The sequence below is a fragment of the Neomonachus schauinslandi genome, chromosome 2 (assembly GCF_002201575.2).
Source record: "Neomonachus schauinslandi chromosome 2, ASM220157v2, whole genome shotgun sequence".
Lineage (NCBI taxonomy): Eukaryota > Metazoa > Chordata > Mammalia > Carnivora > Phocidae > Neomonachus > Neomonachus schauinslandi.
In genome coordinates, this window is record NC_058404.1 from 84,569,040 (window position 1) to 84,584,691 (window position 15,652).

At 44.4% G+C, this 15,652-nt stretch overlaps 1 protein-coding gene across 1 annotated transcript in view; it reads left to right on the forward strand.

Moving 5' to 3' along the window:
• The first annotated feature begins 973 nt into the window (after positions 1-973).
• Positions 974-15,652, forward strand: part of RNF150 (ring finger protein 150) — a 266,121-nt gene continuing 251,442 nt past the window's right edge. Inside the window, exon 1 of the mRNA XM_021679330.1 lies at positions 974-1,457. Within this exon, the coding sequence (XP_021535005.1) occupies positions 974-1,457 (484 nt within the window). The remainder of the gene's footprint in view (positions 1,458-15,652) is intronic.

Consider the following 15,652-nt stretch of genomic DNA (forward strand, 5'->3'; position numbering starts at 1 on the left):
GGGTGGGTAATTAGGGAGCTCGCTGCAGTTCTCCTGCACAGGATAAGGTTGTTTACGAGAGGCACGCTCGTTTCGCTATATTTAAGGCGCAGGAAGTTGTTCCTGCACGCATGGGTCTAGGGGTCGCTTCCCCTTTTGCCCCCACCTGGACCAAGTCCGAGACGGGGTTGAATTTGAGACCCGCCAGGGGTCGCTGCCTCCCATCAAGAAAGACCGAGGGAGCGTGGCAAGCGGACCCCAGAATCTTTGACATCACACTAAGCTCCTCCTTGCACGCACACATTATACACACACACAAACATATACGGACATACACAGACTTCGTACTCCCCTCCGGCCGCTCTCTCCCTCTGCCCCCGAGCCGTCCCTTCTCCGGCAAGTGTGTCCCTGGTGCGGCCACCCGGCGAAGAGAGGAGCGCAGCGTGCCCAGCGCTAGGGAGCCGGCGCGCCGCAGAAGCTGCCGCCGCGCCAGCAGCCGGATCCACTCACCCGAGCGCTCGGCGGCGGCGGCGGCGGCGGCCGGGACGCCCTCGGCAGCACCTCGGGCTTCGAGCAGCCGCGCCCGCCCCCGCCGGGGCCGGGGCCGGAGCGCGCGGAGCCGCCACCCCGCAGCTCCCGGGGCCCCTGCCACCCGTATGAGAGAAGCAGAAGCCGCGCCAAGGAGCCGGACACTCGGCCGCTGGACCCCTCCGCAAGCCCAAGCGCCTCCTCCGCCCGCGCCCCTCCAGCGCCGCTGAAGCGAAATGCAACCGCCACGCTCCAGCTGAAAGGGGAAGGGGCCGGCGCCATCCCCTCGCTCGGAATCCGGCCCCCGCGGCGGCTGCGCATCCCGGCCGCGGGCCCTCGGGTCCCCGGAGTGAACGGGAGGAGGAGGAGAAGCCGCCGGCCCGGGGTTGGCCGGGGCTGGGGAGGAGGGACGGGACGGGGCGGGGGGAGGGCGCGGGGGGCGGGAAGGGGGCCCCGGCGGATAAAGATGGCAAGGTCTCTCATCCAAGCGTGCCGCAGTCTGGCTCTCTCAACATGGCTGCTTTCCTTTTGTTTCGTGCATCTGCTCTGCCTGGACTTCACCGTGGCTGAGAAGGAGGAATGGTACACCGCCTTCGTGAACATCACCTACGCGGAGCCCGCGCCGGACCCCGGGCCCGGAGTGGCGGGCGGCGGCGGCACCGAGCTGCACACGGAGAAGACTGAGTGCGGGCGCTACGGGGAGCACTCGCCCAAGCAGGACGCCCGCGGGGAGGTGGTCATGGCCAGCTCGGCCCACGACCGCCTAGCCTGCGACCCCAACACCAAGTTCGCCGCCCCGGCCCACGGCAAGAACTGGATAGCCCTCATCCCCAAAGGCAACTGCACGTACAGGGATAAGATCCGGAACGCGTTCCTACAGAACGCCTCCGCGGTGGTCATCTTCAACGTGGGCTCCAACACCAACGAGACCATCACCATGTCCCATGCAGGTAAGCGCCCCGGGCGGGTGGGCAGCGGGCGCGGGGGAGGGGGAGCCCCAGGGGATGTAGGCGCCGAGAAGGATCCAGCGCCTGCCTCTTAGCTCCTTTCTGGGAAGTCTGCGCAGAAGACGCGTCTCTGTTCCCTGTGCCTATTAAGTTTTGCTTCGCGTTACTTCGGGGGGTTTACAGAGCAGGACTAATCGGATCGGGGAAAGGGGGGGGTACCAGAGAGTGTGTTCCGATTAGCATAGCGCCGCTGAGACGTGGGTTAGCCGAGGTGGGCTAACTTTTCCGAGGAGGATCTGGAAGGTGAAGTTTGGGAGCAGGGCTCGCATATTGCATATTTATTGACCGGCCCCGTACCTGTTTGGAACCGGTAGATCTGATAACTCAGCTCTGCACTAGTGTGTGCATCAGGTACACTCCTGATGCAGGCGTTTGTGTGTCAGGAGGCGGGTAGGGTTACTGGTGCTGGCAGCTCACCACCGCTAACTTGCTCCTTCAAGTCGGGTTTCAGCCCTTCGTGGGAGATTAAGAGCCCCCCCCCCCCCCCCCCCCGCTGGGTTGACGCACATCGTAAATAATAATAAAAGTCCTGTGCTCTGTGTCATTCGGAGAAGCTGACGTGCAGGCACGATGGTAAATAATCCTCCACCAGCCAAGAAGAGCATGGTGGCCATAAAGTTATGCCTACTTTTCCAGTATTGCATTATCCTTTGCCTAATTGGGAGATTATGCTGAAGGCTTTCTTTTTGGCGAGAATGAGGCGACTTCAGGGTAGAAAGAATAAGCTTTTCTTAATGATTGGGGGGTGCCAGGGCTAGAAATACATTATTGCCCTGAAACTCGTATTTATTTATCCATAGGCCTGACATACCACTGCTTCCGCGGTAGGAATAAGACAAAAAAACCTCTCCAGGCTTCTCCGCCTTAACCAGCTACTTTTAGCAGACTGGCCTTCTTGAGTTGGGCCCTCCTTCCCCAGAGGGGTTCCTGGGTTGAGGCCCGTAGCATCCATAAGGGGGCGGGGGGATAGAAATGACAGATGCATTTTCTGACTGGAGTTGCCTGATCAAAAATGTCATTTTCTTAATAAACAGTGATGCTACTGAAATGAAACACTAAGCTTTGGCTGTATTGTTGGGGGGGGGGTGCATTCTTGGGAACAAGTTTTCCTTCTGAGAGCTGTTATCACCTGTTAATGAGGTATAGCATCGGTCTGCCTCTGGTAATCAACACCAGCTGCCTTCAACAAGGAACCTGTCAAGCTTAACACAAACAGGTGAAATGGGGAAAGTTCAGTGCTTTTTAACACATAGGCCAGAAAAATGCAGCCCCTTAATGAAGAGGAGAGGCAGTTCACTTAGAAACGCTATGATACAGCATTTAGGAACACTTGATATATTTTCTTGGAGCTCAGCAGTTTTGTGGGGGAAAAGATTGTACCCCAACATTGAGTCCTAGGAGCACTACTTAAACTTTATGATATGCAAGGATTTGGAGGACCATGGAGGAGCACTTTAGGTCATGTAAAGTATCTTTAAACATTTAATATCTAAACTCTGACTTGAGGGGTTGTGAAGGTTTTTTTGGTTCTGTAAATTCCAAGAGGATTGTTAGCTAATTAGCAGGATTCCTTAAATGTTTCTCTGTGTGTATGCATGAAATGTTAAACTTGGCTTCTTTGAACAGAAAGAGGCATCATTTGTTCCTGTCTAAAAAGGTTCTCCAGAACTGCCAACACATTGGATCAATTAATGACTTGCCTGTTCTTAAAGAAAGCAGTAGGCTGATTTTTCCATACAAATGATGCTTAAGACAGAGTGGGAGTAAACAGTTTGGTAATAGTTTGAAAGTTAAAGGCTAAAAAATGTAAACGAAATTCTCTCTTATTCTGTTTCCAAAAATGTGTTAACGCGGTGTCAGCTAATGGCCATGAAACTTCCATATTGTCATTTGACATATTGCCACCTTAGGACTCTGTATTCACTTTAGTCAGATTGCATTGATTTCTGCTACAGGCTCATTATTAAGGAGATACATGACTGGGTGGCTTGGCAGACCCTTCACTTTTAAATATTTTTCCCAAATTTCAAACACTGAGATCCCAGCACTGATCTCGCTGTTCATGTCTTACCCTCAGCTCCAGAACTTGAAGGCTCTACTACTTCTAGTTAATTTAAGTCCGATTTCTAAATTCATCTTAGGAAATGGTGTATATTTTAGGCTCAAATCCATATTCTTATTTTGTGAACATGGGGTGCAACATGCCAGAGGATCCTTACATTTGTAAACTTTGAGTCTCCAAAAAGCTAACTAATGTCAGCCTTTGCCTGTTTTTCTTGTTTTTAAATCTCACCTCTCCTCTAAATCCTTTATTTTTGGAACTGATAGCTTTCAGATGAGCAGGTCAGAATTTAGTTATGCAACCCATCGTATAATATCTATGCATTTGGGGTGATATGACCCCAACACACCCACTACCTTGAAATTAAACAGAAATCGGTTTCCCTTCCCCTTTCCATATAGACTTTGATTTTTTTTTTTTCCTTGCTGAAATGATTTTGGGTTTCTATAACTTCTGCAATATGGTCTCTCATTTACAAAGACACGGATTCTCCTGGAATACACAAGTAGTTTTACTTGGTAACCAGTTTTTAAAAGTCTTTTAAAAAATGACTGCTTTATGGAGAGAGAATTCACATTTACAAGTCACACACTTAAAGTATGCAATTTAACGGCTGTTACTATACTGAGAATTGTACAACCCTCACCACTAATTCCAAAAAGAAACCCTCTGTGCCTTAGCAGTTACTCCTCATTCCTCCGCAACCCCCTAGCCCTAGGCAATGACTAATCTACTTTCTGCATATTTGCCTATTCTGGACACTTCATTTACAGATGGTTCCCCGAGTTAGAGTTACAATAGTTTGACTTTATTTGTATCACTTTTACACCATCATAAAGTAGAAACTGTTCTTTGAATTTTGATTTTTAATCTTTTCCTGGGCTAGCAATATGCAGCTTGATCCTCTATAATGCCCGGCAGCGGCAGCCCCCTGAAGCTCCCAGCCACTCAGTCAGGAGGATAAACAACTGACACACTTAACAACCATTCTGTACCCATATAACCATTCTGTTTTACTTTCAGTGCAGCATTCAATAAATTATATGAGATCTTTGGGGCGCCTGGGTGGCTCAGTCCTTAAGCGTCTCTCTTCAGCTCAGGTCATGATCCCAGGGTCCTGGGACTGAGCCCCACATCGGGCTCCCTGTTCGATGGGAAGCCTGCTTCTCCCTCTTCCTTTCTCCCTGCTTGTGTTCCCTCTTCCGCTCTGTCTCTGTCAAATAAATAAAAATCTTAAAAAAAAAAATTACATGAGATCTTCAACACATTATAAAATAGGCTTTGGGTTAGATGATTTTGCCCAACTGTGGACCAATTGTTCTGAACATGTTTAAGGGAGGCTAGTTTGAGCTATGATCATAGGTTAGGTGTACTAAGTGCATTTTCAACTTACAATGGGTTTATTGGGAGGTAATGCCATTGTAAGCTGAGGAAGATCTATAAATGGAACCATGTAATATGCGGTTTTATGTGACCTTGCTTCTTTCACTATCAATGCTATAGCATGTATGCATTCCTTTTTGTTGCAAATATTTTGTACGGATATACCACATTTCATTTATTCATCAATTAATGGGCATCTAGGTAACTTCCGCTTTTTATGAATAATACTGCTACGAATGTTTGTGTCCAAGTTTGTGTGTGGACATGTCTCTTGGGTATATACATAGAAGTGGAATGTCTGGGTCCTTCACAACCTTTTGAGGAACTGCCTGATTGTTTTCCAAAGCAGCTGCATCATTTCACACTCCCACCAGCACTATATGGGGGTTCCATTTTCTCTATATCCTCATTAACACTTGTTACATTTTTTGCTTTGGCCAGACTGTTGAAGAGTGGTATCTTCATTGTGGTTTTAAGCTGCATTTCCTTGGGGACTAATAGTTTTAACATACTCTTGATTTTCTTTTTTTCCGCTTTTCATTTTGCTCCTTTTCTCCTTGCTAGCCATCACTTGTCTTTTCCTGGACTTTGAGCTCATACACTTTTTGTTTGACCAGAAGAGAGATTAATAGAGAAAAATCTACCTCTTCCAATTAAAGCCCACGGACCACAGATTTTACATGTCCCCTATAAAAGGATGTGGGGAAGTGCCTTCTTTGTGCTTTAGAGAGCCTCTAAGTTTTCCTTGAGTAAAAGCTATATGGGAATGTTGCTTCTGCCAGTGAGAGTCCCAGAAGTGAACTGTCAGGGGCAAGGTAAAGGCCCCGAGACCCTACTTATCTCCTTGGAGCTGGTCAGATGCCTGTGAACCTTCTTAGGCTACAGTCTGAGGAAATCTCAGAAATCTGTAGTTGCAATTTTGGGAAGTGGTTAATCAGTGTAACCTCCAGAGCCAACCACTTGGGTTTGTGTCCTCGCTCTCCTGCTTTCTTACTGTGTATCTTTTTTTTTTTTTTTTTTTAAAGATTTTATTCATTTGAGAGAGTGTGCGCACACGCACAAGCAAGGGGAGGGGGCAGAGGGAGAGGGAGAAACAGGCTCCCCACCGAGCAGGGAGCCCGCTGCGGGGCTTGATCCCGAGACCTTGGGACCATGACCTGAGCCCAAAGCAGACGCTTAAACCACTGAGCCACCCTGGTGCCCCTCTCACTGTACTTTCAGCAAGTGACTGCACACCTCAGGGGCTTCAGTTTCCCCGTTTGTGAGATGAGATAACAGTACCTACCTTGGTTCGTATGGTAATTAAATGAGTCCGTACCTGTACGGTGCTTACCTCTAGCCGGCACCTAGCAGTCAATAAATGTAACCCTTATAAGCATTGTACACGGTGATACACAGAGCCTTAAGCTGGATCATCAGACCCTTAGGGTGCACTGAGGCCCTGGGAAAGGTCGCTTTATTTACCCTCTCCTGCTTTGGAGACCAGAGCGGTAGTGCTAATTTCTGTTCGTGGCTTCTGTGATTTGAGACAGGGTATTGCAGCTCCCTCTGATGGTTGGTGAACATTTGAGGATTCTCCTGTTGCGTATGTGCTTTTGCTCTTGGCTTAAATTGAAATCTGTTAGCAGGGACCTGCATGATATACATGGTAGATCTGTGAGTGTGTGGAGACAGTTTGTGACTGGGTTGTGACATTTAAGGAAGGATACATTTTTAAAGAAATGTATTTGCTCTCTTTGTCTATTGCTAGTGTATAGTGAAAGGGAAATGAGAAGACTAAATGTCTAGCTGAATGGAAGAACTTTTTTTTTTCTTAACATATATTGCATTATTTGTTTCAGAGGTACAGATCTGAGCTTCAACAGTCTTGCACAAAGAATGGAAGAACTTTTGAGGGACTTGGTCCCTAATAGTCCTTAGAGACAACAGAAGGGAAGAGATGGTTGAATTGTTTAGAGAATAAGCTCAGCTTGGTGAGGAGCAGCCCAGGATGGAGTATATCCTTTGTATATTAGGACTTGACCAAGGTTGGAGGAGAAAACAGGAAGCTTATTGACACTTTCTTGTTTTGGTGGGTGCTAAGAGTTTAATTTATGGGTTCATGCTACATTTGTGGCCAGTATTTTAATTTCTAAAGTCTACCTTTGCCTTAACCTCTATAAAGGAACTAGCTGCTATAATTTACTTTCTAGGACATGTGTGGTTTTGCTTTAATTAGTATGTTTGCATTAACTCTCTTCTTTAGCATATTGTAGTTCTCTCTCTGGGAAGTAATAATGTTGGCCATGGAGTGCTTACTCGGTCAGGCGTGTTGTAAGCACCTTATGCATATTAGCTTATTTAATTCTCCCAACAACACTCAGGTGGATACTGTTATCCCCGTTTCACAGACCAAGGAACTGAATGAAGCCTGGACAGGAGAGGTGCCCTGCGGGTGGCAAGTGGTGGAACCAGGCTTGCAAACCTGAGTAGTGTATCTCCTGAGCGTGTGCTTATAACTGCTCCTTCATATTCTCGCAACTTGAAAGGATGCTATAAAAACTAGACGTGGACTGTGATGACTTAATGGATAACAACAGGAAGTGAGCTAAAGCTGATTTCTTAGTTCAGAATACTTTAACAAGTCTATGGGCTGGATGCACTATTGACTCACAGGCTGCATTTTTGTGCTGGAAGAGATGGGACCTTATGTTTAGGGCCCTCTGCCTTCAGGCATGCCTCTGATTAACCGGCTTGGGGTCAGTCGCTTTTTCTATTCTGGATCTCCGTTTTCTCTCCCTATAAAAGGTTTCGGTTAGTTGATCACTAAGAGTTGTTTGAACTCCATAATTCCTTATACATTCAAAAATCAGAATATTTCCACTAAAATTCAGATTTCTGGCTCTTCATCACAAGAAGTGACGACAGGGACCTGTGTCCCACATGGCAGCAGCCGGCTGGAGCAGAACAGTGGCTAGCCATTGATATGGGCAGTGTGCTCTTCAGTTGGCCCTAGTCCCCATCACTTCTGGCCTGTGCCACTCCTTTATGCCCCTGCCTCAACCCCAAGGCCAGTGTATTTGGGGCCCCTGCTTTATGGAGTCAAACCAGGGTTAATGAAGAGGAGTTCTAGAAAGCAGACTTCTTTTAGTAAAGGGAAATGTTCACAGGGATAGAACTGTATGAGGGGGAGAGGCTTCCTGGGGTAGATGAAGCTTTCTCTTGTGTTCAGATTGAAATTGAACGGGGTTGTTGTGGAATTGCTGAATGTAGGAGTCGTGCACAGGGTTCCACTGGCTGATACCTTAAGGGTCTTCTGAAGCCTGAGCACCCGTGATTTTCTATCATTTGGATATTTAAGAAACACTGAAGAGCCTCAGTTTCCACTTCGCTTTTCTCTATGTGTCTTAAGAGGAAAATATCATTTACGCTTGTTCTTAACCTCCCAGGCCAAACAATCTCACCCTCCGCACTTAGTGTTTATGTACTTACTTTTGTGGCACGGAACTGCTGCTTCACCTGACTCTCTAATGGCAGACAGACCTCCAATAGCCAGGAATTCCAGACTCTGTTATTAAAAGCCATAATTCAGTGTCAGTATTAGATAACATTCCTGGCAGTGTAACTTAATATGGCCTGGGCATTTCAAGAAACCATATGACTTGTTTACTCAGTTCGGGTCATAGAAATACATGTCTGGGGGATTTGGAAGAATCCTACCGTCCACCTCTCAAGCTTCAGTAAGCCTTCCATCCTCCTGTCTCCTGATGGCTCTGTTCTTAAAGATCCCCAGGCTTCTCAAAAAGGAAGGAATTTTATGACTAGGAAATCTGGAAAGATTTAGAAAGAACCTGGGACTTTAGAACTTCTAGTTTTTCAGAAAGGAGCAATTGTGCTTCTTGATGCAACATTAATTTGTCTAGAAACCAGGCTCCATTTTTGAAAAGGAACGTAACCATTATCGTTGCATTTCTGGACATAAAACTTAGTATATAAAGAATTTAATATTTTAACAGCCCCTGAAAGTCTTCGGCTTATCCCTAGAGGAGATGCTCCATGTTGTATACACTCTAGAGGCCATCTTCCCTTGCTGCTGAGTGACTGAGGTGATGCCGGAATTCCCTGTATTTGATCATGTAAAGTGAGAGATGGTAAATTTGAGTTAAAATGGAACTCAAATCCTATTCAGATTATCTCCACTTTTGAGGATTTTGTTGGTAATATAAAACCCCGAGAGAAAAAAAAGGCCGCCTTGTGCTGCGTGGTTGTTCTTTATGAAGCTGCAATTACAGTGGTTTTGTCCCATGGAAACCTTGTCTATAGGTATAATGTCATCTTTTATTTTAAACTCTAAAGGATTAATCCCTTGGCAGTTTAACTTAAGGTAAGAGAAGTGTGTTTTACAGATTGAAATAAAAATATTTCTAGTCCTTTTTTCTATATGAGTAAAGTTAAATTTCTTTTATTTCAAAAGCATTGGTAATAAATTGATTTCTGTAAGTATCTTAAAAATTTTTGTCTTTTCCATAATATATAAGTGTAGAAACACTTCAGTAGAAATAATCATTTGTCATAAAATTAAAGCTTATGCATAGATTGTTAGCCTATTTTGTATGAAATACAGGTTCATGCATTTAATAAAGGTTAAAGATTAGAAATAATATTGTGTTAAATGTATGGCTCATTCATGTCCTTTCCAGGCAAAAATCTATAATTAGTACATATTTTAGGTAAGATCCAAGCAATGTTTTCTTTTTTAACCAATTCAACCTATCTCTCCATCATAAATAGTTTTTTTTTACATAGTTCACTAAAACACTATTGAAAAGGCAAAGATGGGACATTTTTCTAAGTGTTGACCTGCACAAATCCCTTTTTTTTTTTTTTTTTTCTAAAATTTTTCTCTCTTCTGGTCTCCACTTTCCACAGAAGATATTTTTCAGGCTATTCTGTAGCTGTGAACTTAACTAAACCTCCACCAGGAATGTGATTTCAAATGTCCCAAAGCATAGTGGAACAGGAAAGATGTTTTCCCCTTTATTTACCAGAAATATGTGTGAACTATGTAAAAAGCTGCTTGACATGTTCTTCGTCCTGGATACCCACAGGACCGGCTGCCTCTGTCAGGTCCCTTCTCTAAAGTGAGTGACCTCACCACTAAGGCACTCTCCAGCTCCTCTCTTTAAAATAGCAGCATCCCTCCCCCACTCAGCATTGCCAGCACTCCCTACCCCTCCCCTGCTTCATTTTACTTCTCATTAACACGTTTCATTGTCTGTCTTCCCCCCCCCCGCCCCCACATAAGAGCCACAAGAAACAGGCTTTAATTTTTTGTTCATCGTAAAGTTCCCAAAGCCTAGGAGTCCCTGGTGCATGGAAAGTGCTCAGGAAATATTAAGATCTGTTAAATAACCTGGAGATTAGAAAGATAGACCATGTTAATATGTTTCTAATGTCATGAAAAAATATTCTTACACTAAAATTTTTCTTAGCTTTTGACTTACACAAGTGAAGTCAGGGAGATTCTAATTAGAGTCTCCTGTTAAAATGTTTATTCCTCCTGTAGAATGTGGCAGGAAGTAAGTGCCTGGTTCATGTCCTTGGTCTGAAGGGAAAAAAGACATGAGCAGAAGGGTATCAAAAACAAGTTGTAACCAAATACAGTTCTGGACATGTGTTTATTGTCCTGCTTTAGAAAATATATTTTTCTTGTTTTAAATGAGAGACACATGCTTTATAGAAAAACTTAAGGGGCGCCTGGGTGGCTCAGTTGTTGAGCGTCTGCCTTCAGCTCAGGTCGTGATCTCAGGGTCCTGGGATCGAGCCCCACATCGATCGGGCTCCACGCTCAGCGGGGAGTCTACTTCTCCCTCTCCCACTCCCCTTGCTTGTGCTCTCTCTCCCTTGCTGTCTCAAATAAACAAAATCTTTAAAAAAAACACAAAAAACTTGAAAATATGGAACGTTTAAAAAGAGGGAAGATAATAAAAACCATCTATAACCCAAACACTCAGATCTTTTTTTTTTTTCATAATGTGGATACAGATTTACTTTTACCAAATTGGGAATATATTGCATGTTTTATAGTTTTTTTAAATTTAAGGGTACATTTTGAAATTTGTTTCCATGATATTTCTGTGATGATCCCACTTTCCCCCTACATAAACAGTGCTACTGTAAACATCCTTATTTACCTAAAAATGGGTGCATATCCATGATTACTTCAGTCAAGTTCCTCAATATGGGACTAGTTAGAGGTTTTTCATGGGTAGCGTGGAGCAGGGTTTTGGTAACCCACTTAGTGAAGTCTTCAGAGGTATGCTCACTCTCTAGGATGGCTCCACTGAAGGAGAAAGAATATGTCTGTCAGTTATGGGTGCTGCTGTGGGGGCCTAGCCTAGCTTTTCTGCATGACTTTGCTCCAAGCTAGACCAGTCTGGCAGCTGGGGCAAGATACCGAAGGGCGCCAATCAGAAGACATGAAGCCTGGGTAATAAAATCATTAGGACTACAATTGGTGGAACCCCCTCTGTTCCCTTACCTTTATCTAAGTCTTGGAGATGTTAAGTGCAGATTGTGTTAGGAAATGCAGGTTTCAGTTGTGGTTCTACCTCAAATTGGCTTTACCATTGGCAAGTGACTTCCCCGCTCTGGGTCTCCTTTTCTTCCATTTGAAAGTGATGAGCAGGAGGCTCCTGGAGGGGGTCATGGTTTAGAGCAGTGATTCTCCACTCTGGCTGCACATTAGAATCACCTGGAGAGTTTAAACATTACAGATGCCCAGGTTCCACATGGAGAGATTCTGATGTAATTAGTCTGGTGGGCAGAGCACTCTCCAGATGATTCTAATGTGCAGCTGGGGTTGACAACCACCACACTGGGTGAATCCAAAGGCCTCCTTGAGTTCTTACATTCCATGGTTCTTAATAATTTAAAGAAATACTGTTTTTTTCCTTCGATAGTATCTGAATTCTACATGGGAATTTTTTAAATTTCAGGATTATAATTAAAACTATGAGGGTGTGTACAATAAGTATTATTTCAAGACATGAGGTAGTGATTCACTAATAATCAGATTTTGGCGACCAGCAAGAACACAAACAGATGGCAAACACAGCAAGTACAGGAAAGCACACAAACTTCTGTAATAGTCAAAAAGAGTACAATAATGAGTCAGAAAAGATTAGACATTTTAATTGAGTTGGGTGAAATTTCAGTGATGTGCTAAATGTTCGTTATCTTGATTGTAGGCTTCTGGCATAAGAGGTAGAGATTGCCATGGTATTTTTACTGAGTAGGAAATATCACATTTGGCACCTCATAGTTGTCATTACCCAGTTCGGGAGGCCTCACGTGGTGGTGATGGTGGTAAAAAAATAAAAAAAACATCTGGTACCCAGGTGGCCTGGGCCTGGACTCTGACAGAGCCGCTTGCCTAGGGAGACCTAAAGCACCATAGGTATGGAGGTAGAAACTTGAAGTTCTCTGGTTGGTGAGAGTGATGGGAAGACTCCAGGATTTGAGCATCGTGGAAAAGGAGCTGCCAAGAACAGAGAGTCTTGCCGGGCAGAGAGGACCGGAAGCTCAGGAAGCAAGTGATTAACCTAAGTCTTCACCTGTGAAGGAGCCTCAGGTGTTATCCATCAGAACTGTTGTGAACCTACGCTACGCAGGAAAGGGGCAGCTGTGAGCATTTAATGTTAACTATGATTATTGTCAAAATATATTCGGACTCAGACTACAATCTGACCAGCTGATTCCCAGCCATCATGATCTCTGCCTGGACCGCTGTACTCCTGGCTGATGTCCAGCTTCCCCTTCTGCCCCCTGCAGTCGGGTCCCCATGCTGCAGACAGAATGAAGTTTCAAAGATCAAAGGACATCACTCCCTGGCTCAGATCTTCCAGGGTCTGCGTATCATACTTGGAACCAAGTCCAAGTTCTTGCTGCCACCCCCAGGGCCTGGCCCAGCTTGGCCCCTGCCTCGGCCCCTGCCTCCTGTCCAAGCCTCTTTTCCAGCCATGTTTTCCCTCCCTCTGTCTTTCCCAGCCCCTCTTGCTGGTCCTCAGATATGCCCAACTTGCTGCCACCTCGGGGCCTTTAGAATGCTCTTTCCTCCAGCTTTTATGATAGAATTATGTATTTATACAGCAAGTCATCTCTTTATACTTCTGAAATGTGTGAGAATGGCTCCCAAACAGGAATATCTGGTAGACATTTATCTGTTTCCCCCTTATTTAACCAACGTTTTTTTCCCCCTCAATTCCACTTGCTCTTATGTCGCCTGTACCCTGAGGGGAATACCTTTCAGTAAAGTACAATAGGGTGGCTCTGGAATCATGGGAGTTAAGCACTCAAGTGGGCAGGGAGAGTTACCAGTCACCACGCTCAATTTTTGCAGGTTTCCTCCAGAGTTTTGCATGGCTCCTTTGCTCTGGAGGTCTGCAAAGGGTCTTTTTTTTTTTTTTTTCCCTACGGATAATGGAATAGAAATGTCCTTTGGAGTCAGCTGTTATGAAATACAGCAAGAGATCTGAAAGAAGTAGCTGGGCATAGTGCTGCCTGGATGTTTTTACTCGGAGTTCGGCATCTGGTAGACTTCGTACTTCAAGGGGACCTGAGTGTTACTGCAAGGAAAGGTTATAGGTTGATAGTAAACCCTACCTGTATAGTTTATGAATCTGTCTCTCTGTGTACACACTACTTCATTCCAGAAGAATCTAAAGTTAATGGGGCAGGGAAGAGGATGTCAGGATTTCTCCAATGAAGGAAATAGTAAATGACAAATGATCGGTGAGATATGCCAAATTGTGACCTTTTGGGCAATGAGAGAAATCTCAAGTTTTCTCTTAAATCTGAGTAAGGAATTTGTTAAAACAACTGTTGGTTGCAGCATTGAAGTTTTCTTTAGAATGTATTTAATTTCTTATGTATTTGCATGCCTTTACTTTTTGGCTCTTAACTATATGCACAGAGTTTGAAGCAATTAAGTGATATTATCCCTATCAATTTAAGAGTTTATTTCTATAGAAAACACATACTGCCTCATTACTTCGTTGTTCTTTCCTTTCATAAATGCATTGATTATATGAAACGGATTCTATTTTATTGAGATGAAATCTCTCCTGCTAGACTGAGCTTTCTGAGTGCAGGTGCTTTATGCCTCCCAGCCCCTTGCCCTGGTAACTAGCATGGGTTTCTTGAATGATTGCCAATCTGCGGTAATATTAATCTGGTGAATCATGACTCATCTTGATGCCATTCACCTGGTGGGAGGTACCTGGCCTTCATACCAAGCATTTAAAGGAAATAATCAGCCTCTTCTGAGGCTCACCTTGCACACACTAAGCCTGCACAGGAGAGGTTAAGTGTCCCTCTCACGGGGCCATGCTCAGAAAAAAAAAAAAACATGCAGTGATGCTTTATTACATACAATCTAAGTTCTGTACATTAAAAAGTCTTTAGTATCTTTCATCCTGTTGACCTTTACGACTATCTTGAAAAACCATTTACCTAACTTGATTCTTTTAAACTAGAAAGTCATCTTCTCTTTGGTAAAATGAAATGACTCTTGTAATTTGGTTTACTGCTGTCTAACACTAACCAGTTTACTCCCTTTTTTAGGGAGATACTATATTAAGTATATCTTAGCTTATTACTCAAGAAGACTTTGTGTTTTATTTAGTCCTATTGTGAAAAATACATTGTAGGTAAAAGGAAAAAAAGCCATTTTCTTTAGTGAAGCTAAATAGAACCTTAGAAGCATTTTTGAACCGTAGCATAACCATGAGTCTGCTCATTATTTTTATATTTATTCTTTGAAAAGGTGGCACGTAATTACTAAGGTACATTTTGTGCATTTCAGAGTAAGTGATATTGACATTAAAATGAAATTTGAGTAGGTTAGGATATTGGAACACAGTGCTTGCTGTCACTGTTCGGTTAAAACAATTGCAGTTCATTGACTCATGCAAATATATTCTGTTTCCTGTTTGCATTTCATCACTTTTACCATCAGAGTAATTTGAATAAGAAAACAACAGCTCAAACTCTGGCCCTTGATTGATTTGCTTACTGAAATGGGGCATCATTTTTCAAAGGAAGAGTAACCCTGAAATAGGCCATTTCCTTGCTTGGCCTATTTGGTAACCACCATATTTCTAAAAAAAAAGATGTCACACGGGGGGGGGCTGATTGGTGGGAGGTGGGGGAGTGTCACTGTCAGTATTCACTCCACTGTCATGTGCTTCTGGGTGAGTCTCAGCCCCAGATTCCATCGATCTTTTTCAAGGAATGGAAATTTCTGGCGAAGAAGACATGCTTCCTTTCTGTAGCTAAGAGGCAGTTTGAAGAAGCTACTACTTCAACCCCATGTGACAAGTGTTCTGTAAGTGTACAGTGTTTGCTGTTATTGAACTATACTCCAGGTGAAGAAAAACCTGAGACTCAAGGAAACAGGATCATCCAAAACGGGTGGGTGTTCAGTTGCCAAGGTGACAGGGCAGCAGGGTTCAAAGGCAAGAAGGTGTGACGTAACCCTCTCTACCTTCCCGTGCCTTGCTGCCTAGCAACGCAGTGATGGACACAGTTGGACTGTGCCTTGCTGCTATTCATGAGTTTAGGGCCATTCAACAGGCCCAACACCAGTTCCCCAGGGATTAGGGCCCGCGGAACGGGAGCTCTGACAAAGCTTCAGGTGAGATGACCAGATGAT